Below are 25263 nucleotides of genomic sequence, written 5' to 3'. Positions count from 1 at the left end.
ACATCCCTCAGTGCCATCGGTTGAGGATATACTGGAATACTGTAAATCTCTTTAATTTTGTGAGAAAAAAAATGTTGTGAGTCTTTCAAAATTGTAAAATTGTTTAACAGTGATAATTTCTCTGCGGTTCTAATGACTCAGAGTATCAGAGACTTTCTTGATATTTTGTCTTCACCAATGCCATAAAATTATCTAATCGCAAACATTACTGGCAGTTAAGAGGTTTACAGCATTGAATTGTTACTTATATCAACTAAAATGGTGCGCATATTGATAGCCATAGTGTTATCGCCAATTTCATCAGCTTTGTATTGCAATCTTATTTACCTTACATAATCTTGTGCGTGTCGCCAGTATGTCATTATGATAGCAATTCACTCTAGGTAACCCCCATGTCCATCCCTGCTTCTTGACTTCATCTTCATATCCATCTTCTGCCTCTCTTCCTGTGACTAGCAGGTGTCCATGTGATGACTAGTCTGGGTTAAGCTGTGCCAAAGCATGTTTTCAGCTGAAGTCCAAAGCCTAACAAATGATCTTACTATGCTTCAACACATAACTAAAACTATTTATTGGTCTATGTATTCAATTTCAGATGAATTAACACAAACCAGTAAAAATACATGTAAAGTTTGTGTGTTTCAACTTCACAAAGTTATGTGTGGGAGAATACCCAAGGAATTGTGAATGATATCATTGACTAGTGTGCATGAATTAGCATAATATGACTATCAATTCTGTCGTTTTTTAGCTCCGCTGTCGACTTTGTCCAGCAGAGCTTATCACATGAATGATTGTCTGTAGTTTATGTCAACTTTTTACTTTTTCGACTTCTTTTTGAAAACTACAATTCTTATTGCCTTAATACTTGTAGTATATGTACCTTGGGCAGACCTCTCTTAGATTGTTCATTTCTTGATGATATCTTCAATTTTCTAATTTTGATGAATATTTTTGTAATTTTTTGTAAAAAGTGATATTTTCGACTTCTTGTTGAAAACCGCATGTCTGATTGCTTTAATACTATACGTATGGGTACCTCCAGTAGACCTCTCTCAGATTTATTCATTTTCTAATGATATCTTTAATTGAAACGTGCATTGCTAACAGCAGAGCTGTCTCAGCCGAGATTCTGCTTGTTTGATAACGATTTCACACGATTGATGGCTGATTGAGAGTCAAGACACACTTCATCATTGACTTAATAATTGTTATTACATTGCTTATTGCAGGGTGAAGTGACAAAAACTACACTGCCTCCACAGAATCCAATTTCAAATAAAACAAGTTATGCATCCAAAAGGGTATGTAAACATATGGTTAAATGTAAACATTTGATAAAGTGTGCAAGTGTGTGGGAGTTCATCGGTTTGTTGTCTAAATGGTGTTCAGAATATTGTATTTGCTCCGAAATATGCACTTATTGTGTACTTGGTCATAGATCATAGATACGCCTCTGTTATTAGAAGCATAGTTACTACTAATAGAAGAAATATGATAACCATTAAGCAGTGTTTGTCAACAACTTCAGATAGTGTGTGTAAATTACTGGTATTGCATCTGGGATCTCCCCATCTATCCCTATCACCCTCAATGATATTTATATATGTCATGGCATAATTAATTGTTTATGTCATCTCTAATCATACATGGAAAGAACCCTTGTGTACTTGGGTGCACAAGTCTTCCAGTGATTGCTAGTGTCTAGTTCAATGTTTCCAGCACTGATAGTGACCAATCCAGTCTTTTTAGGACTTCAATTGTCAAGTATAGTCTCCTCAGGATCAAATCAAGTCAAATCTTCCCTGGGGCTGATTTAAAAGTAAAAATATATAAACTATAATATAAATTTTTTTTTGTAAATTTCAACAATTCACAGTTGTATTCGGGTAGCAAACTCTCCCACTAATTTGTCAACATCTTTGCTTTAGAATTATATACTAATATACAGAAACTCATTTTGTTCAGAGATACAGTGCTGGGCTTCTATTCTGTCATCAATTAATCTCTAAAGAAATATGTTTAAATAGCTACATGCCATTTTAGCGAATTTGACTCCATGCATGAATTAACAATCTTAATTTATCGATGTGCCAACAATATCATTGTGAGAATATGACAGAACCCCACACCCTGCCTGTGGCTTTCGTTGCATACGGAAGTTATTTTCACAAGTGATGCGGTGTATCCTGTGGCCGTACTTTCACGGGCGAAGCGAGTGAAAGTACAGCAGAATACACCGCATCTTGAGTGAAAATAACTTCCATACGCAACGAAAGCCACGAGCAGGGTGTGGGGTTCTGTTATTATTACATATGTTCCATATTTGATTATTTCATATTAAAGAAAGAACGTGCAACAAACCGGGATGGAATTTAGGTCGGAGAATCCCATTGCTCATATGTTCTAATATAGTGTTACGCCCCAGCAGCGCGTGTCAGTGTAGAACGCGCTCGAAGAACGAGTGTCACTGTTTGTTCGCATATGAGGTGTGGATATACCGATTTTGATTTCAGGGATGAATCAAAATAAACTGCAGTACATATGTAATAATATACTTTATTTTAAGTTAGCTACATCTTGAATTTAGCAAAATTAAAGAATAGCTAAATTAGCTAAAATAACATGCTAGATAAAAATTTTGTGTTGTATTATAGTTTTCAAGACTGATTGCAGTTGGTTCACTTATTGATTCGTTGTAGAATGGGTGTGCCCACTTGTCGGCATCAGCAATTCTGCTAGGTCATCTGCAAGACCAATGTTGCCCATAATTAAGTGAGCAAGTCTGTTACTTCTCTGACTTGCTGCAATCACTATACATATGCAGATATGTTGCAATGGTCCTACAGAAACTAGAGGGTTACATCACTTGACTTGAAATTTACAATCACCATAAAAGCCATCCCTAGAATGTCCCTGCTGTCTGCCTGATGCAATCCAAAATTCTGTAATATTAATAGAGAATGCAAATGACTTGGACTTTGTGTTTTTATGATCAAAATAAGTCATATTTTAAAGATATTGTTATACAATAAATGACATTTTTAGATTATGTACCCTTGAAATGAAGATTCACCCTTATAATTACAGACTTCAGAAGCCATTTCATCACGAAGAAGTAGTGAAAGTAGTGGGAGTACAGGGTTAGCAACAAAACGATCCAGGACACAAGTGAATCATGTCACACCTCTATCATCTTCACCTGCGGCAGCCGTGCCGAGCAGCAAAGAAATAGTGTCCGAACCTAAAGTTGTGAAAGACAGGATAAGTCCCACAATAGCAAGGTGAGTTTTTCAGAATATCATTAACAGAAATGTTACAGCGATTTTAAGAATTCACTGTATCATATCCTTACTGTCATAGCCATATTGTTTTGATCACCAAAATACCAGTTTCTGGCTGGTTTGCTATAAACGTCTCAAGCATGTTATGCGAATGAAACAGGTTCGATCAAACCAATTTCAACAGAAGATGTCAAACTAATACTGGGAAAAGAAGACTTTCTAATCACTAGAATGAACACGACAATCGCCTGACAGGCTAAACTTGTTACAGTCGTGCAACAATCTTGACATGTGCATACCAACCCAGTTTGTAAATATTACCAATATTGCTGTTTTGGTGTCAGAAACAATATGAATGATGACAGTTGAACTCCAATACCAATCCTACTGCTGTATTGAATGGTTTGAAATTGCTGTATATATGTTCATATTTCGGTGACTTTTGACCTGTCTAAACGTTCATTCAGCTCCCCATTTGATTGCTAACAATGTTGATTACCGTTAAAATCCTATTATAAACCGCGGTTTATATTACAATGTATCAAATATAAAATTGGGATCAACAGCTCAAGTTCGGGGTGTGGTTTCTATTACATACATATTGAAATCACTAAATGGGCGTAGTCATTTTTTCCCCACATCACTTGCACAAAACAAACAATACATCATACAATCTTTTGAATATAAGCGTAACTGCAATTCATCGAATTCGGCTGATACCCCGCCCATCCTAAACCCCGCCCATGGGCGATGTTTCAAATAGTGGGCGATGTTTTGGTCCACACATTGCCTGACTGAACCAACAAACATTTTTACAGACCCCAATTTTCCTGTCCGACATCTTGTATCGAGCGCGGCGCTATTTCAAATATGCCGTTAAAATAATTCACTGTGAAGTCGCAAAGCATAAAACTCCAATAAAACCAATGCTGTATACGAATTGTTGTTGCGTATTATGACTCGTTAAAATACATTTCACTTACGTTTATTACACTGGAATAAAGTCTACCGGTACGCTTGAAAAGAATGTTATTTACGAAGTTTCAAATATCCAAGCTTTCCTGATTTGAGCCTCTTGGTTGTTATCAGTAATGTTTAATTTTTGTCTGTATCGCATTCCAGACAAAAATTCGGTAAACAAGAAATGGGCGAACTAAAATGTCTCCTCTGATTATTAAAACACAGAGTTAAGCAGTCATGTACGTTCTATAAATCTAACCTTGTACCTTGTGTTTTTGTCCAAAAAAGACGTTCCCTTTCAGTTAACCCCAGTTAACTCTTCGTGTTCATGGTATTTGTGAGAGTTGACAGATTTTTTGAACACATGACAAGTAACTATATTGATTGACGTCAAGCTGGATGGCCCGAATTTAAATATCAGTGCGTGAACTTTTAAGGTCATTGCCCAATGCCGCACATAATTCAAACGCGTGGTTATTAGAGTTCAGTTGAAATGTATGTGAATATTGCAATCAAAGTGCGCTGTCCAGAGTTTATTATATTATAGTAAAATTTTACTTGACACATGGTATGGTTTATATTACATGTTCACCTCATTTTGAATAAAAAAATCACCATTGGAACATCAATGAATCACAAGTATTTAAAATATTTTCTCGACTTTCCGTAGATACCCGACTAGTATAATTTTTAATGATTTAAATGCGCCCATGTTTATGTTTGCATAATTATTACGATTGCAATGCAAGTCAAGTTGGTAATATTGAAATATTCACAGACCCAATACCCCGGGTCAGCATCCTAACAATAGTAAAAATTAACTTGAGTTTGCGTAATTATCATGAAAGCAATACATTACAAAGTTGAAATATTCAGAGCTGGTACAATATTGTAAACAAATTTGCGTAATTAGAAAAGCAGTGCACTAAATAAACGATGTTGATATATTGAAAGCCAGTACAGAGTTGCATACAATTTGCATAATTACAGTACCGTGGGATATAATAACAATTTTACTAGCGCGCGCGGACCACAAAAGAAAAAGGTTGCTAAGGTAACTCGCCGGTTCAGTGCGTGACTTGGGGTCGAACTTCGGTCAACACACACTTGATGCCAGCATCGCCGCGCAGCAAGTTTCGCAAAGTACTTGAAGTTCAATTGCGTCCCAAAATGATGTCACTGATCACCCAGTTGTCGCAGCGTGTGTTGTGTCATGTCCATGATGCATCCCGTTTCGACTTTGACTTGTTTTTCCTCCTTAGTGCATGTTCTTGTTCACGTAAATGTGATCTCTCACCAAACATTAATGCATTGCTTAGTAGAATATGATCATGGTACGGCACTAAAAAAGTACGGTACCCTGGGTACGGTGACGCAATCCGGCCATGCTTCGACTCACAAGTGAATAACTTACTTGTTTTCGAAGTGTTGAAATTGTTGATTATTACTGAGTAATGATTATAATAACGGACGAAAAATATATTTGTTGAATTGTTATCAAATGCAAGTAAAATTCATTTTTCGGTCACATGTAAACGATCGATGCGATACAACATCTGCCATGAAGTTTGAATGCACACGAGACGTTACTTGACCAGATAGGTCATGTTGCTAATTAACCAATCAAAATGCTGGATGGTGTCCACGTGTTCAAATTACTTTAGTTCATTTAAATATGTTAATGACAGGTCACCGACTTCATGGTGAACGAAACATGGAAGCGATTTACCGATAATGTAGTGCGATCTGTTGGCTTCGATTTCCATGGGAAAACGACATGACTTTTTTTTTAAATCAAGAAATTAGTTGTTTTCGAAAGATAAACTAAGCATTGAAAAAGAATTTAACAGTTTTTCGGTGATAACAGCTCATTGTCGAAAACTTGCGACACACGGACGTATTCCTGAGGAGTATTGACAAAAGTTGTCGCAAGAACAAAAGCAGTTTCACTGCGTGTTTGACATCCTAACACTACTGAACAATAAAGAGGTGTGAATATTTTAAGGCACGTTGTCGAAACAAATGAATAGGATTAGGAACAATGTACCAGCTGGTTGAAACAAAGTCAGTCACGGTCTTGTTGAATTGGGGGTGCGGTTAGTAATGGGTACTTTTCATGTTTTCAATTTTTGTTGAGAATTCTTTTACACCGAAGCTGAAATCGGGGGTACTGTTACTATTAGCTATTCGGTTTATAATAGGATTTTAACGATAGTTATGCCTCAATGACACAACAGTAAATCATAGATTGATACAGTAATCATGATAAAATTCGGTCATTAGTTACATGATCTATAATTTGGTAAAATGAAATTCACGTTGTATATTTCTTAAATGAAGCTTTAGAACAGTTTTCAAGGTGTAACTTTTTGTGTTCACAAAGACAATATTCCTGACATTGTTGTATTACTTCTGTCCATAAAATTGGCTTCCCTTCTTCTTTCTGTTGCCATTAAATGTAATTGTAGATGCACTAAGGAATAATATTGAGACTCTTATAAATGTTTGCTTTCTCTATCAACTGCTTTGACCAAGATAATTGATCTGATATATGGTTAGTTTCAGAAAATAGGCAACAAAATTGACACCTTACATGTAAGTAACTCAAGAGTAAAATAATTGTGTGGTGGAGTGGATAGCTCATTCACCAAGCATCAGGGATATTGCAGGTTCATTTCCCCCTGGGCAGTGGCCCTATCAGCTTCCCTCGCAAGTTCACAGCAATCCTTCATTCAAAGTTTAGAGGATAGCGTCCAGTCGGGTAGGGACATGAGCTGTGAATCCTATCTCTATTTCCAGTTCTCAGTGCACTAAAGAATTACATGAATCTTAAATAAATGGCAAAATACCAAAGGTTACAGTAAATATCTTCTCTAATGGAGCTTTAAAGGAGGACTTGATGAAGGTGATCATACTATATGACAGTAACCATGTAGTATCTGCATGAATCATATATGAAACTGAACTATGATAATTGACTTTCTTCTCTTTGATTTCAGGGTGGGTTTTATAGGTTTAGGTACCATGGGACATGGTATGGCAACATCCCTCATCAACTCAGGTCACACATTAACAGTATGGAACAGAACAGATGATAAAGTAAATATCATTAATTTTTATATATTTGATCAGTGTTGCTATAACCGCACATGTGAATACTCAGTTGTCCTACAGTGTACATCGTCATGCGCAACTATGATTGAAAAGATCCTAATCATGATTACAAGCTTTGTTGACAAAATGAAACGCTCTCATTTCTGTTACCAAGTGTGGTAAAACTTCTCTGCCAATGTAAAAATGTTAAAATTGGGTGCTATGTAAACATTGTTGTTAGTCCCCATTTTGACGCAGTCCGAAAACAGGGACTTATGTTTTGACCTCCATGTGTCCGTGCGTGCGTGCGTGCGTGCGTCCGGACCTGTATCTTAGAAATGCCTGGACCAATCACAATCAAACTTCACACATACATCATACATGATATTATACATATGCACGTCAATTTGTTTCACAATCTGATTCAAGATGGCCGAATGGCGGCCATTTTTGTGCTAAAAATAATCATAATCAAGCATTTCTCGGCTGTTTACAGATGGATTTTGTTCAAACTTGGTATATACATTAGACATTATAGGACCTTGATGCACATCATTTTGTTTTAGGATCTGATTCAAGATGGCCGAATGGCGGCTATTTTTGTGCTAAAAAATTTTGTATTATATTGTTACTAATAATTATTTTAATTCTTTGGCAGTGTAATGACATAGTTACACTTGGAGCAAGTAAAGCAGCGAGTGCTGCAGAAGTTGTACAAACATCAGACATTACATTTTGTTCTGTAGCTGACCCAGAAGCCCTCCGTGATGTAAGTAATTTACAAGTCTGATCTGTTGGCACTGTTACACTGTTTCCTCACCTGCCTTATTTCTCAACCATCCCTTGGTGTTTTGCTCTGTTGTTTTATCAACCAATTATAAGGAAGGAAATGTACCTGCATTGTGAAATATCCTGTTTATTTTACGTTTATTTTAACTACTCAAGCTCCATATTATAACATGTGGTCCTCTTTCAAAACTGAGACATGAAAAAGGGGAAACATTAATTTGATGCTGTAAGTATTGTTATTGATAACTGACTGCTCTGTGCAGAGACAGTAAGGATTTTGTAATAGCTTGTTTTTTTTGTTTGAGATATACTTGGTTTGTGTATTATTGATTTATGACAGCATGTTGATGGTTTGGTTACAGGTTGTATTTAACTTAGGTGGTGTCTTAGAAGGTATTAAGTCTGGTAAAGGATTTGTTAGTATGTCTACGGTAGATGCAGAAACAAGTAAGGATGTGAATGAGGTAAGTTTTAACATTCCTTTCACCGTTATGTAGTGGTCTGGGATACTTACAATGGTTCACTATTTTTAAATATAATTTTACTAAAAACTAAAAAACTAAATTCCATGATCTCTAAACTGAGGTATTTAAGCAATAATGAATCCCCCACTGGTCCATATTGGATAAGATAAAGGGTATGTATAAGGCTATTCACCGATTCATCCACCACCACCACCACCATCTGAATTAAACAAATTTAGTTAAATTTGAGGCCCTTTTGTTGAAATCAATTTACTTGCCCTTGGAGTTTCAATTATCATGTGATAATTTAAAGTTATGGCATAAAAAAACCCTTTTCCGATAGTCGTGATTTATAATACAACTTGACTTATTTTGACCATAGACAACTTTTGTCAATTCCATAATTACATGTACCACTAAATACAGTATGCAATTTTGTTGAGATTTCACAATACTAGGGTTAGTTTATAGTGTGCAGATGTTTATCGGATTAATTCTCAGTTTAATTCCGGGATTACAGCTGTTCTGAGAATTATTTAGACAGTCAGTTAGCAAAATGACTTGCAACTTTCCAAAACACTTTGGTCTTTGCCCAATCTAGACTTGTCGCCGCCACTTGAGTGACAGGCGCGTGGTTTGGGATTACTATTTCATAGGGGTTGTCGGCTTGGTGAATTGCAAGTATTACAGTGTTTTCCCCAGAAATTTTCCATAGAGCCGAGGCTAATTTGCATAATAATTAACATACAATTAGCATAAATTAACATATTGTTTGTCATATGGGGAAATAAAACAAGACCAGTTTTTTTCCTGTTTTTTTTCTATTTATTTTTTGTACAATCTGTATACAATTATTGTATACAATAAAAGTGCACTGCATGTTTAGTATTGCAAATGTCCCGCAGTGTTTCCTGTTTCTTTGCTTGGCCCAGCAATCAGCAACTTTATAAAACCATGTTTTCTAAGGTCTATGATAAAACCCTCTTCGGTCCTGGTAAATTAAACATTGGATTGATGATTCTCAGTGCTTATCTTCTATTTCTGTTGTTTTCCAGTTAAGTACAACAACTGTTACGAGTTACGATACTTACACTACTATGTTCGAGGAATAATAGTATTTCTAGCTGAAATTATCCATCTTTATGTATTTTTTTTAATCATCGATGTTGTCTATTCAACACAATTGTGAACAAGTCGAGACAACGGAGGTCTGAATTATGAATTGTCGTCATTGTTATACATGTACCTCGTAAAATTGAGGCTTTTCCTCATAGAAATAACACAAGTGTCACTCCAATTTCCACACGTTTCTTGGTTAGAATTCCTGATTTCTTGATAAATATATTATTTTCCATTTGCTTCACTTAATTCATCCGGATCTGAGCACGATATGCGATCCGAGTGGGAAGGTCAAAATTGTTTACATCATAAATATATATTTTTTCACAATTTGATCTCAAAAAACAAATACAATATCAAAAATACTAATAAAAATCAAAACTTAGAATAATAGTAAGACTACATTTCTAAAAATAATAATGAAAATACGTTTCGTACACACCGGAAACATGTGGCTTTTAACCCCAAGTGTGACTATATCATTTGCATATGAATATACGTTTGGCAAAAAGCGTTTGACACCGGGGCTTATGGCTTTGTCTTTATAGAACTGTTTTTTTGTTTTTTTTTAAACGATATCCAACCAATGAGAAACAACAGGGGATTATCCCGGGAAATTGGCATTAATACAATGCATTTGTAGATTTAACTACATGGCCAGGAAACTTTACAGTCTGTGAGAGACTGAAGAAATCAGATCACGGGATAAATAATAGCATCGCGGAGGAAACACATAGCGTCGCGAGCAAATCCGATCACGTCGCGTCCCAGGACGCTGTTTTGGCCTGGGGAGAACACTGATTATCTAGTGTGCGTTTACAGCAACCATTCTTTATTTTTTTATAATTATATTGTAATTATTTTCAGTAATTTTGAAAATCACAAGTTTATTTTTAGCCTTCCCGCCAACGACGAGTTCATTAATACCTGGGGTTACTCAACATTCGGGAGTTGTTTTGTAAATTGCGCTATGTCAGGTGGACTCGGATGGTTATAACAATTTAAAATAACACTTTGAATGCATATACAACATATAACCTGTTAATATATGGTAACCAAGGCGTATCGTTTTGAAATCAGCGTTTTACCCGCATCTTGCAAAATAATGGAATGACTCCAATTGTGGGCGTGCCAATACAACGGCGCCATCAAGTCTAGATTGGAAAAGACCCAAGTGTTTTGCAAAGTTCCAAGATATATTGCTAACTGACTGTCCAAATAATTCTCAGAACGGCTGTAAAATAAAAGGGAAACAATCACTAAACATCAAGAACAGTTTCCCATGGTACAATCTCTATTGTTGTCATCCAGGTTGCCTTTGAATGTTTATGTAAATATTAGTAAAATATGAAAAACTGACAGAGACACATTTACTATGTCTTTTTTTACAGGCTGTTACCGCTAGAGGCGGTAGATTTTTAGAAGCACCAGTTTTAGGAAGTAAGAAACAATCCATTGATGGAACTCTTATTATACTCTCAGCGGGCGATAAAACGTTATTCCAAGATTGTGAATCAAGTTTTTCTGCCATGTCCAAGAAATTTCTTCATCTCGGTGAGACTTCTGTTAGATCTCTTATATGTAGTATGTAGAACGTACAATGTCTTGCAATGTCAACTCCAGGGAATCTTTCATTATTCCATTATGCAGGTGGCAGATATAGTGGTTACTATCATAAAAGTCCTAATATAAATCGCATACAGAATATAACCACACCCCCAATTCTGGCTTCAGGGTTAAAGAGTTCTTGACAGAAATTGAAATATGGAAAGCATCTATTAATAACTGCACCCCCAATTCAACAAGACAGTAACTGACTTCATTGTTTTAACCACCTGGTACAAAACGGCATTGTTCCTTATGCAGGCAGTGAAAGTGCATTTGTTCTGGCGGCAACCTCTTTGTCATCACACCTCTTAAATATGTTCGTGTTTCGTTGATTCAACAATGAGCTGTTATCACCGTAAAAGTGTTAAATTCTTCTTCAATGCTCAGTTTGTCTTTCGAAAACAACTAATTTCCCATCGAAAAAGCCAAACGATTGCACTATAACATTGGTAAATCTCTTCTGTGTTGCGTTCACCATGAAGTCATGAAATCAAGTAAGTTATTCACTTGTGAAACGCAGCATGACTGGATTGTGCTACCATACCTTGATCATTTGCTACTAAGCAATGCATTCGTGTTTGTTTTTATTTGAAACTTCTTTTAGAATACACTTTTCATTACCAACAACATTAAAAAAAGAAAGAGCATATTACATTAAATATAATGAATATTTTTTTTTTTTATCATGTGTTTTTTTGTTTGACTGTAATTTTTCAACATTTCGTGACACCTATTTTAGAACCAAATTAAGGCTATTCACTCTTCCCTGATGCCTAAATTAGAGTCTATTCAAAAGATTATTCGATATATTGTTTGTTTTGTGCATGTGTTGTGGTTAAAAATGACCACGCCCATTTAGTGATTGCAATATGTACGTAATATAAACCACACCCTGAACTTGAGCTTTTGACCCCAATTTTTAAATTGATACATTGTAATATAAACCGCGGTTAGGACTTTTACAGTAGTGTCTGTATGTATGTTTGTACAGAGTCACATATCAGAAGTACTATTGTAGACATTGCACACTAGGTCTGATCAACTTCTTTAATAACCATAGGTGGTCATGTGACCTTATTAATAATGCGTAAGTATTGCAGAAATATACGTTGAACCAGTGCTTGTAATAAGATGCCAGAGGGATCTGCCATCTCTGTTAGCTTTCTTGTTTTCATTATATACATTCACTATTGCTGAGGGAACTTTCGAGCAAAATAACACAATATTTGTTATGAGTACACTAGAAGATTGTTTTTGCTTGAACTAAAACTTGATCTGTATTTAATTCGAGTTAAAACTTAATCCATATCTCATTCAGTCTAAAACCTAAACCGTATTTCTTACCACACATTTGTCACAGTCATCAAAAATACAATTTATATTTCACAGTCTGCTGTGTAATTTGACACACAAATGATATTATATCCAGACATACATCCTTAGCTGTTAAGACAATTATAATGAGATATTTATTTTGAACACTGGAGATATTCCAAATGTAGTTAGATTCTGGTGTCAGACGGTCTTTTGTTTGTCCTGGACTGTGAATAAAACAAATCGGGGTTCTGTCTGTGAATATCATTCCTGTGATTGCTCTTTTAGAATTAGATATGTTGCCCAGAGCAATAACACATTATTAATATATGATAAACAAGGAGACACCCTACTTATACACTCACCAATAGAGGGCAGTAGACACTATGTATGTTGCCTTCTACTACAGTACCATGGAATAAATTGAGTTGTCATTGGAAAACTATTTTCGTTGATTTTAAATACATTCATTGTTGGTTTTATTTGTTCTTGTATTTTTCTAGGTAATGTGGGCTCAGCAACTCAAATGAAAATAGCATTGAATTTATTATTTGGTTCAGTGACTGCCTCATTAGCTGAAAGCATGGCACTTGCAGAGAAAGCTGGCTTAGACTGCAGCGCCCTCATGGATATATTGACAACTGGATTGATTCTAGACCCAATGGTGAAAGCACAGGGAAAAGGTGAGCTTCTAAAACACACGGTTACATCTTAGTATCTCGCCCTCTAGTGGTAGATTAGAAAACAATGAGGGCGCACTTCATAGATAGCATTATTTGCGGATGAGCTGGTTTATATTATAGTCAGGGACTGTTTGTAGTTTATTATTAGCAAGAATCTATGGAATTCTGATTTGCTATGGCTATGCTGTTGGTTCAGGTACTTTTGCTTTATTTGTTATTGTTTATCTGCCATGAATGTTGTAATGCAGTCTGAGCTGTCAGCAGTGAGCTTTGTATTGTCATATACAGTAAACTCATTAAAATGATCATTTTAAATGCACTTGTTTATATTTATATTTTTTATTTCGGTTAATTTTTGACCAAGCGGACATAATTTCTAATTAGATAACAGGTCTTGATCAAAATTTAAATAAAAATAATAAAGACCAGTTTTGAAGGTTATTATTTTGTAAGAAGTAGCAAAAGTTGACTCGTTTTATTTAAGAGAACAATGACAAACAGAAGATTGTTTTGAAAGTATGCACACAACCATGTTCTGATCAGCTTTGTGTCCAAATATGGTGCCTAATTTGAATATAAATGGTGGATAATTTGCATATCAATAATGTTTATTGTTTTCCTGAAAAATTCCATTGTGCTGAAAAGACCTTGGTGAGAACACTGCATGATATAAAGAATGTTCAATATAATTTTAGTTCAAATCAGTTTGATGATTGAGGGTCAAAATAAAATTTCTCTTTAAACCAAATCATACAAATGTGTCAATCACTTTATGAATTGTATTCATAACTATAAAACACTTAATAAAATCCTACGAGATGTTAGCGAAATTGGCCCAATGCTTATATTATCTGAGTCTCAATAGCTGAAGTGTCAACAATTATTCACATTACAGACCTAGGCGATGGTACATTGGTTAGTGTGTTAGCCTCATACCAGCGAGGCTCTGGGTATGATTCACTGTGCCGACTGCTCACTCATAAGTATAAATCACATGCACACTGCCCCGTCTTTCAAACTGGCGATATTAACTTTGGGAGATTGGTTTGCAGGTGCAATTGGCACTTGAGACAAAAAAAACAGTAGAGACAGCAGTGACTTCAATATTTGACCCCTGGCACTAAAGTAATATTTAAAAAAAAAACATTTTTGTGATAAAATAGGTGGATTAGTGAAAATACAGGGCATCTAAAATAACTTGTTTGTGAAAAATGCATGTTTTACAGAATGATAAAAAAGCACATCAATAAATATTATAAACTGTTTTATTCATTTTTACAATTGAGAATTTTTGTGATTTTGTGATCACTGTTTATATGTATCTCTCATGAAGTGATTTGCAGTAAACTTGTTCACATATTTTGTTACATATGTTTAGTATTTTAGTCTCAAACACAGCTGGACCAATTCACTTCAAACCTCACACATATTTAATACCTTATCTGATACATATGTACATGTTTTGATTTCGTGATTCGGTCAAAGTTGGTCAACTGGTGGGCATTTAAGTTGTGAAAAACCTCATTAATCAAATACTTTGACATGTCTGGGACTGGATCTCAGGCATGTGTTGTCAGATTTTCTTAGAATCTGGTGAAAGGAATAACCACTATGGATAGTTGATGCACGTCTCTTTAATTTGTAAATTCTATTCAAGATGACTGACGACACTCATTTTGTTTTTGACAAATTCCATCCCAGTCATATATTTCATACATCAACTTTATATATCAACCATACGTCATTTTCTCCCTGGTCCCTAATTGGTACTCTACATTTTCCTCTGCCTGGCCTCTGATATTTATTCTCCATTTTTACTCAGCCTGGTCTCTAATGGGTACTCTCCATTTCTCTCAGCCTGGTCTCTAATGGGTACTCTCCATTTCTCTCAGCCTGGTTTCTAATGGGTACTCTCCATTTCCCTCAGCCTGGTCTCTAATGGGTACTCTCCATTTCCCTCAGCCTGGTCTCTAATGGGTACTCTCCATTTCCCTCTGCCTGGTCTATAATGGGTACTCCATATTTCCGTCTGCCTGGAACACTCTTCATTTTTGACTCCCATGTGCGAAGCACAAAATGGGAGTCTTTGCAGTTAGTGTGTCTGTATGTGTGTGTATGTGTGTATGTGTGTATGTGTGTGTGTGTGTATGTGTGTCCGACTGTTCCACTGCTATCTCAAGAACCATACATCGGTTTATGATGAAACTTGGTGCATAGATGCTCTGGGCCAATGCGCAGATTTGATTAGGTTTTGGTAAAAATCCATGCTCGTTAATTACCTAATTTGCATGATAATTAGCTAATTTTTAGCTGTTCTATGACTGTTCCACTGATATCTAAAGAACCACTCATTGGATTTTGATGAAACTTGGTACATAGATGCTCTGAACATATGCGCAGATTTGATTAATTTTTGGTAAAAATCCGTGCATATTAATTACCTAATTTGCATAATGATTAGTCAATTTTCGGTTTTTCCACTGATATCTCAAGTACTAATCATCACATTTCAATGAAACTTGGTACATAGATGTCATACGACACTGCACAGACCTGATAGTTTTTATGGTAATATCAGTACATATTAATTACCTAATTTGCATAATTAATTAATTTTCAGCATTTGATATAAGTAGTTAGCATTACATTTCAATGAAACTTGGTACTTACATACTCAAGGACTATGCAGAGATTGATTGTTTTCGATAAATATTTGTGCATATTAATCACCTAATTTGCATAATTAGTTAATTTTCAGCTTTTCCACAGGTATCTCAAGTACTAATCATCGCATTTCAATGAAACTTGGTACATAGATCCTTTAGGACTATGCAGAGACCTGATTAGTTTTAGGGTAAATAATTGTGCATATTAATTACCTAATTTGCATAATTAATTTTCAGCTTTTCTACTGATATCTAAAGTACTAATCATCACATTTCAATGAATCTAGAATTATGCAGACCCAATTAGTTTCCGGTAAATATTTGTGCATATTAATCACCTAATTTGCATAATTAACCAACTTTCACACTGATATCTCAGGTACTATACATCACATATCAATGAATGTACATGGATGCTGTAGGACAATAGACAGACCTGAATAATTGTGGGTTAAAATCTGTACATATTAATTACCTAATTTGCATAATTAACCAATTTTAAGCTTTCACACTGATATCTAAAGTACCGTAAAAACTCCAAAATTTCGACCGGTTTTAAATAATTGGTGTTAGAAATGTGACGTGTTTTTAGAGTCAAAATTAAGGTGCATTTTCGGATGGTCGAATTTTTCAGAATAGAAATCAGCAAAAAAAAATGGGGATGATAGACAGTGTGCTTCATTAGTTTTTAAAAAATGCAATGTCCGTCAATTGACGTAAACTTCCTCATGTTTCACGGTAAAAGCAAAGGTCGTGGCCGAGTTGTAACTCAAAATCTAAACAAAGTCATCAATCAGTGAGTATTATGACAAGCAAAACAAAACATCAAGATGCGGAGAAGAGGTCAGCACAAAACTAATAGGTCAAAAGACAAAGCTGTCTCGCACTACCTAGGAAAACTTGCGAATGTTCGAAGTACAGGTACCCATTGGACAAAAGATACATGGAAGTTTAGCAAACGATCTCCCCGACCCAGTGCAATGTATCCGGTTAGAATCAAAGCTCACGTGTCCCTTATTTGAGGGACCAAATTCTGCCGTAAATTCGCCCTTGGATTAAAAAATAAAATGGGATTTAAGAAAATAAAATGGGACTTTTAAGGTGTATTTTGGCGTCATTTTTCGGACATTTCAATCAATCCTGCCGGCTAAAATAGAGTCTAAGTTTTACCGTAGTCATTGACGTCTGTCTATTCAAGAGTACACGTGTATGATTTTTATCGTGACTAGCGTGAGCAGGTAAGCTTCCTTTCGAGAATGAGCTGTTATCACTGTGAACAATGTTAAATTATTCTTCAGATGACCAGTTTATTTTTTAAAAACAACTAATTTTTTTATTTAAAAAAAATCATGCCGTTTTCGCATCAAAATCCAAGCCAAAATATCGTACTACAACATCAATCTCTTCCGCATTGCGTTCAATAACATTAACATATTTAAATAAGCTATGGTAATTTGAACACGTTGGCATCATCCAGCTTTCTGATTGGTTAATTAGCGATTTGACGTATTTGACCTAAGAGAACATGGCGGATATCCTACAGCATCAAACGTTTATACGAGACCGGAATCATTCGCTTACGATGAAACTAAGTTGACTTTTATTTGTATTTCATAACCATTCAACAAATTTATTTTGTGTACATTATTATAATCACTACTGAGTACAGTAATAATCAACAATTCAGAAACGCAGCATGCCGAGGTTTTTGTGTTCGTTTTTATTTGAAACTTCGTTTATTTAGAATATATTTTCGTTACCAATAAAATAAAAATCTCTCAGTCAATCAGAAACCCGGATTCATGCCTTTGAGGAAGGTCCCGTTTGAATGCTCACATCGGTTTTTTTTTCGTTTGGGGGAAAACTAAAACTGGTCGCAATTTTCGAATAAGAATGAGTCGGCAATTTTTAGTGGAGTTGAAAATTTGGAGGTAAATAAAACACCGAAACCCGGCAAATAAATAGGCGGTCGAATTTTTAGAGGGGTCGAAATTTTGGAGTTTTCACGGTACTAATTATTCCATTTCAATGAAACCTAGTACAAAGATGCTCTAGGACAATGTACAAACCTAAATAGTTTGGGGTAAAAATCTGTTCATATTAATTCCCTAATAAGCATAATAATTCATAATTTTTTGGTTCTAATCACATTTCAATTAAACTTGGAGACATAGATTTTCTGTTACATTGCGCAGACCTCATTAGTTTTACACTCAAATCTGGTCATATTAATTTTCTGATTTGCATAATTACTTTTCAGCTAAGTAATTTCGAATTATATTTAATGTGTCTCCAATACTCTCAGCACATGGGAGTTCTTTCTAAGCTTTCTTTGATTTTTGCTTAGTCTCTGATGGGAATTTCACATTGAATCAGTTACTGTTCGGCATAATGTCATTTATCACATCAGCAGTAGTCTATCATACCTGGTTGTTAAGTGACAGAGGTTACTTTATGGTGTGTGCAACACAATCTGTCAATGTGTGACCTACTGTCTGTCAGTATGATATATATACTGGACAAGTACCCTGTAATCTGTACTGTGGAGTAGTTAGCATAGTTACATTGTGTGGCTCTGTCATTATCAATAATCTATGCGGTCAGAGTCGTTTCAACTTGTGACCTTATGTATTTGTTCATCTGAGTACTTGTACAGTACCATAAACTATACTGTACTAGATGTAGTGAATTACTGAAATTGTGACCTGCATGTCAGCATCTTTGTTACAATAGCTCTAATAGTGCGTAAAGTTGTCATGTTTTTTTTTGTTTTTACTGTAAAAGTATGATAAGCAGGATTAATCCAGTGTCACTTTAACCAAAAGTTTTTTTGTTTTTGAAAATTGTGTTGTGTTTTAAAAACCACACTAGAAAATCACCCATCCCCCAGTTTGGCTAAATTCCGTTAATTTTCATCATCAGTTTTTAGTCCCCGTTTGGATGAAGTCCGAAAACAAAAAATATTAATCTGAATTCTGTCCGTCCGTGCGTCTGTCCGGAGCCATTTCTCGGACACCCTCTAACTGATCAAACTTGGCGTACAGACAATGTATGATGACCTACATTTGCCCCACAATTTTTGTTATGATTGGATTAAATATGGCAAATTTGCTAAATTCTGATATTCAAACTTGTCCGGAACTGTTTCTCGGAGCTGAACAGGGTGATTTCAATCAAACTTTGTATGGTGATGATGCATATTGGGTTATAGGTGCATGTCACTTTTTCCGAGATTCAGTACAAGTTAGCCGACTGGCGGCCATCTTGTTTTTTTGCATTTTCATGCTGATTCCTTCATAAGATTATAGCCTGATTTAGTTCAAAGTTTGTACATAGGTACTATACTTCAAGATAACACAACAACATGTTTTGTTTTGAGATTTGATCAAATTTGTTGAAATGGCGGCCATTTTGTTTAATATCTTAAAATCACTTTCTGTAACGTGTCCGACACTGTTTCTCAGAATAGGGTGATTTCAATCAAACTTTGTATGCTGATCATGTATATTGGGTTACACATGCACATCATATTTTTTTCAAACCTTGGAGAAATAGGCTGACTGGCGGCCATTCTGTTTTTTTCCTTTATTGTGCCGATTCCTCTAAAAGATATGACCTGATTTACTTGAAAGTGTGTACAATAGGTACTATACTTCAAGATAACACAACACCATGTTTTGTTTCGAGATTTGATCAAATTTGTCGAAATGGTGGCCATTTTGTCAAAAACTGTCTGGAACTGTTTCTTGGAGCTGAACAGGGTGGCGATATGACCTGATTCAGTTGAAAGGTAAACAGGGCATTTTCAATCAAACTTTGTATGATGACCTTACATATTAGGTTATGGTGCAAGCCATATTCTTTTGGAGATACTTGAACAACAATACTCCATTGGCTGCGTTTTTCTTTCATGCTTCTTCCTCTGTAAGATATAGTCCAATACAGTTCTAAGTTTCTACGTAGGTACTATACTAACAGTAACACAATCTATAATCTGTGTTAGTGTTAAAAAAACATTCATCTTTCATTTCTACTTGTCACTGAACATTTACATCGACTACCAATACTTAACAGGGACTATGCATCTGTTGTGAGAATGTCTTCAGTTGAAGCTATATGCTCATGACCTCTGTTTTATCCTTGAAATGATGATTATTAAAATAACTTGTGTGAAAACATTGATTGTTCAATTCCCTATTGAAAATAAAAAACGAAAAAAGAAAGTCTTAATATTAACTTAAACATGTTTAATATGAGAAATGTGACTCAGAATAGAACAAATTATTGTTGTCATCATGACAGTGTACCAACCCCCAACCCCCCTACCCTAAACTACCAGGATGTGTGACCTTTGGGGGTATGAATAAAAACTAACCAATCTATTGATTTGTTTACAGCCATGTTAAATGATGACTACCCGTTGACAGCATGTCTTAATAACATGCAGAAAGATATGAGATTAGTTTTATCAATGGGAGATGAATATTCACAACAATTACCTGTTGCAGCGGCCGTAAATGAAGTAAGTATGACAATGTTTTCCATCATTCTCCATACCATGACCCTGGCCATTCAAGCTTGTCCCCTCATATTACCTGTATGTACCCGGTCAATGACATGTGCCGGTGTACAGTTAAAGGTCAGGGATGGTAACCTTCTTGTTTGTAGTGAAAATATTCATGATTTGAAATTTTTTTTATATAATTTTTGGTTTTCAAGATATTCATTGAGTGGCCATTATAGCTGACTGGCGGCCATTTTAAATGCACAAATGTACCCAATTCAAGCATTTTTAACATCACAGAACCAGATTTTACGTCTGCTTGGACAGATTCCATTCTTATTTTGTACATGCATGGAAAATCCTTTCCTAAATTTGGAGCCATGCATATATTTGTCTCAGCTTGTCCTGATGTAACATTGATTTGACTCAATATCTTTTATTTCATGAAAATATTTTCCAACATTTACTAGTGAGAATCTTATAAAATTATAGAATTTATATATTTATTATTGAGATTTTCTAACACTGATTCTGTTGAATGATTTTAATATTCTTAGATGTACAAAAAAGCCAAATCTCTGGGTCACGGAGATGAAGACATGTCTGCAATCTACAAAGCATATTCTCAGTGAGAAACAGTCAGAGCTCTATCTAGAACTGTCTGAAAAAAAACTGCCTTAAAACTCTCTGCCATGGGAAGTTGCTGCTGATTGGTTGAAATGCATCATGTGACTTACCGGTATGCATGTTTGCTGTATTTGCTCAGATGTAGAAATCAATCAAGTGAATGTTAATACTGCTCAGTGCAGAGATTGGTTTGTTGGAAACTTTTTTCCTATGGAGATATTTATGTATACATATAATTGTTTAGTCGTACAGGAATTTATTTAGACTTAGAACTAAAGAGGGAAGAATGAAATGTAGTTTGATGTAAATGGACAGTGATTAATGAACTCATGGGTCGTTCTATCAATGGCTTATGCTTGTGTTGCCTTTACCTTTTTTGAACACACTCATTTTCTCTCTCAACATTTTAGTGCTACATTTTACACATTTTTATATTCTTTTCCATCATTTTTTGGGGTAATTTTGGACCAAATAGACATAGTTTACCATTGGCTGCTGGTCTTGATTTAAAATATCAGTTTATTTTGTGAAAGGTGACACAAGTTGGCTCTGGTGTTCAAAAGGGTTAATAGGTCACTTTCATGTCACCCATCCTGGTACTGTCATTAGTATGAAAATCAAAAATGGATTTTTTTTAGTGATATTTCAGTAACGTTTCTTTTTAGCTACTTGAGTAAAATGTTTTCTGTTCGGAACAAAAAGACACATTAAAATTACCCAAGTGTTTATGTTGGCATGCCAACAAAAGTACCAGGATGTGTGATCTTTAGGGGTCCATAAGCAGCCTATTACAGTGTTTCAGCTTAAGCTAATGTCAGATATAGTTTCTGATGATGATAAGAGACTTACATTAATTTGCCAGCTACTGTGATACTGTATAATCTGTCTTTCTAAAAATTTCACAGGATAGTTGACAGGAAACTTTACTTTGACCCTGCAGTTTCAGTGTTTACCTCCATTCATCCCCTCTGCCTAGGTTACATAGTGTATATATGCCCTCCATATTCCGGGTACCATCCCCTCTATAGACAGAATCTCAGGCAGTTTTTAAAATTCACACAAGTACTGCTTCCTCTTTGTTCAAAGTAATTTTTTTTCTCTTCATTGAATATAAATGGTAAAAGTCGACCATTTTTAATGAGCAGCATATGTAATAATTTTATGTATGGGAGATAATATATTGCGTTTTTCTTGGTTACGTCAATAACTGTGATTTGCTCGTAACCATCAGGGTATTTTCTTGTACATTGTTTAAATGTATAATATTAAGTGGAAAGAAACTACAGGTATTTCATTTGTAAAACCTTGATTGATTTCATTCTCACACGATAACCTCAGTACAACCAATCTGCTCAATTTACCTTAAGTGCTTATGTAGTAATCTCCAACTGCTACATCTGGCAAAATACATCTCACTGTATCACCTCTCTGAAATTACTCGGCTCTCCTTGTGTGTGGAAAGTACCAATGTATGTACAATAGTACCTAGAAACTGTTTGCCAAAACTGAGTCATTCCATTGTCATGTTTACTGTATCATATCTTAATGTTTTATATTTAGGTAGATTAATAATGTAGGAGTTGTATTTTATATTACTTTTTATTTTAAAGCAGTTTTTTGAATGTATTTACTGGCACTGTAATGTGTGTTTCTTGGGTTTATGCTAATCATGGAGGTAGAATTTCAGTTTCTGTCAAGGATAATGAAGAATGGGGTGTGTGTACAGTTGCATCTCACATGGTTTTTCTGGTTTTCATATGTATCTTTCTCACCCTCATGTAGACATACTTCTGTTCAGAGTCTGTTGTTTATAGTCAAATAACTAAATCATCCATTGGCTGCTATTAATAACCAAACAACATAAGCATCTATTGGCTGTTATTAATAGGCAAACAACAGAAGCATCCATTGGCTGCTATTTATAGCCAAACAACAGAAGCATCCATTGGCTGCTATGAATAGCCAAACAATTGAGGCATCCATTATCTTCTATTTATAGTCAAACAACAGAAGCATCCATTGGCTGCTATTAATAACCGAACAACAGAAGCATCTATTGGTTACTATTTTTAGCCAAACAACAGAAGCATCTATTGGTTGCTATTTATAACCAAAACAACAGAAGCATCTATTGGTTGCTATTTATAACCAAAACAACAGAAGCATCTATTGGTTACTATTTTTAGCCAAACAACAGAAGCATCTATTGGTTGCTATTTATAACCAAACCAACAGAAGCATCTATTGGCTGTTCTATTTTCAAAGCTATCCATGTTGGGATTGTGTCACATTTGCATCAAAATTGATACATTTCAAAATGATTTATTGCTAATATGCTTAATCATTAGAAGCAGCAAGTGTATTTTGTGAACAACGAATATCTTTGTTCGTATGCTGTTCAATGTTATTTTTGGCGTAATTATAAGTTATATTGATACCAACTTCATTAACAGTTCAGCAGTTGAATTAAGACTGAACCCCCAACTCCTAAATGTTTTGAGTTCATATTTAGGTCTTCTGTGTAAACTTTTCATTGGCTCTTCACAGATAATTGTGATTTCTAAAATATAAACAAATTGTGTTGGTTGAAGCATGGATGTACTAAGAAGTACTTAGTACATCCATGGTTGAAGTAACATTAATCTCTGAGGTATTTTTTTTTAAATAGTATAACAATACATTGTTTTATATCTGTGACACCATAAAATACAGCCATATGTCTCTAAACTTGTATGGACTTGTCAGATGAAGATATGTGCTACATAGTATCGGTGGTTGTCAGTAAAGATACTTGTATTCAGTTTGCGTGTTATTTTCGATGGGCTAAGCATGATGTTAATTGGTGTAAAATTTCACAATTTTCAAAAATAAAAAAAAATTACATTACTGTATTTGGTCTATTAGAAGCATTTATATGAATTCTATGAGTTACATATACTGTGAAATACTTTATTTTAGCAAGAATTAATTTTCGCTGAAAAGGTTGTGTGTTTTGTATAGAATTTATGGAACTGATTTTTGATGAGTTGAATGTGAAATATAAAAAAAAAAATATTTGCTGGATTTTATTTTCACTGAATCATCTCTTCAGCGAAAATAAATTCCAAGCAGAAATAAAGTATTTCACAGTATAGTCTAAATAAACAAGTCTTAATTTAATGAGCCCTGTATACATAAAATTGTGGGTTGATGTTAAAGATGTGCTTCCAATAGACTATATACAAAATATGTGGATTGTATTATTTAATTACTGTGGAATTTACTCAGTACGCCCTGTCATATGTGCTGTTCCACTTCAAAAGTATTGATCATGTTTTGAACATTTTTCACCTATTTACATGCCATGTGTATGTTTATCATTATATATATTGAGAGTAGACTGCAAAGCCACACACGATTTGGTCTGAGGTGCTGTAGTAATTATCTGATGATACTATTTTGAGAAATGACTTGGGCATTATTTTTCTTCTAAATTTCTCAAAACTTAATTTCACTCCATAACATGTATTGTCAACAAAGTAAACTGGGTACATAGATTACGGACAAGCCTAGAGTCAGTGCACTTTCAAAAATCCTCTGGACCTCTGCAGTAAATCATTGACGACAATCACTGGTTAGTTTGACCATACATTTAAAAAAGTAAGCATTAATCATGTGGAATAGAGCAGGTGAAATTTTCCACATTCTGTATTTCAACTGGGCAGTGTGTCTTTGCCTGGTTTGTATTGGACTTGCCCATAGTACATGGTGTTTCAATACATTTGCTTGACTGCAAAATGAATCGGCCATCCAACCATTCTATATATTTCTTGTAGAGGTCATGCAGGACAAGTTTTTCCAGGTTAGTTATACATGTAGACTACCGCCAAGTCTGCTACCTTTTAAATTTGTATTTCCTGTCAATCAGATAAAACCTTGTGTAACCCAAGTCAATAATTGGGGTTCCTACCCCCCCCCCCTACTGTTTGACTACTGATGTTCCCCCTTCCCCGCACAGATTATAGTCCATATATTTGTGTGATATGCATACCCATTTGTAATAATTCTGTAGTGTTGTATTAAATATGTCATGTACATTGCATTTAGCATATTTTATTTTGTTATATTATAAATAGTTTTAAATGTTGATTTATAAAAGTCATGATTAGAATA

The 25263-nt window shown here is 35.0% G+C and overlaps 1 protein-coding gene across 1 annotated transcript in view; it reads left to right on the top strand.

Moving 5' to 3' along the window:
* LOC100367134 (uncharacterized) overlaps positions 1 to 25263 on the top strand; it is a 42029-nt gene extending 16766 nt beyond the window's left edge. Inside the window, exons 6-14 of the mRNA XM_002737981.4 lie at positions 1233 to 1304; positions 3091 to 3284; positions 7244 to 7343; positions 7996 to 8106; positions 8489 to 8590; positions 11101 to 11263; positions 13135 to 13314; positions 20378 to 20502; positions 21042 to 25263. Coding sequence (XP_002738027.1) covers positions 1233 to 1304; positions 3091 to 3284; positions 7244 to 7343; positions 7996 to 8106; positions 8489 to 8590; positions 11101 to 11263; positions 13135 to 13314; positions 20378 to 20502; positions 21042 to 21116 — 1122 coding nt within the window. The 3' untranslated portion in view covers positions 21117 to 25263. The remainder of the gene's footprint in view (positions 1 to 1232; positions 1305 to 3090; positions 3285 to 7243; positions 7344 to 7995; positions 8107 to 8488; positions 8591 to 11100; positions 11264 to 13134; positions 13315 to 20377; positions 20503 to 21041) is intronic.

Source organism: Saccoglossus kowalevskii, chromosome 4, assembly GCF_978046115.1.
Source record: "Saccoglossus kowalevskii chromosome 4, keSacKowa6.1, whole genome shotgun sequence".
Lineage (NCBI taxonomy): Eukaryota > Metazoa > Hemichordata > Enteropneusta > Harrimaniidae > Saccoglossus > Saccoglossus kowalevskii.
The sequence above is the reverse complement of the archived record's forward strand: the minus strand, read 5'-3'. Positions and strand labels throughout refer to the sequence as shown.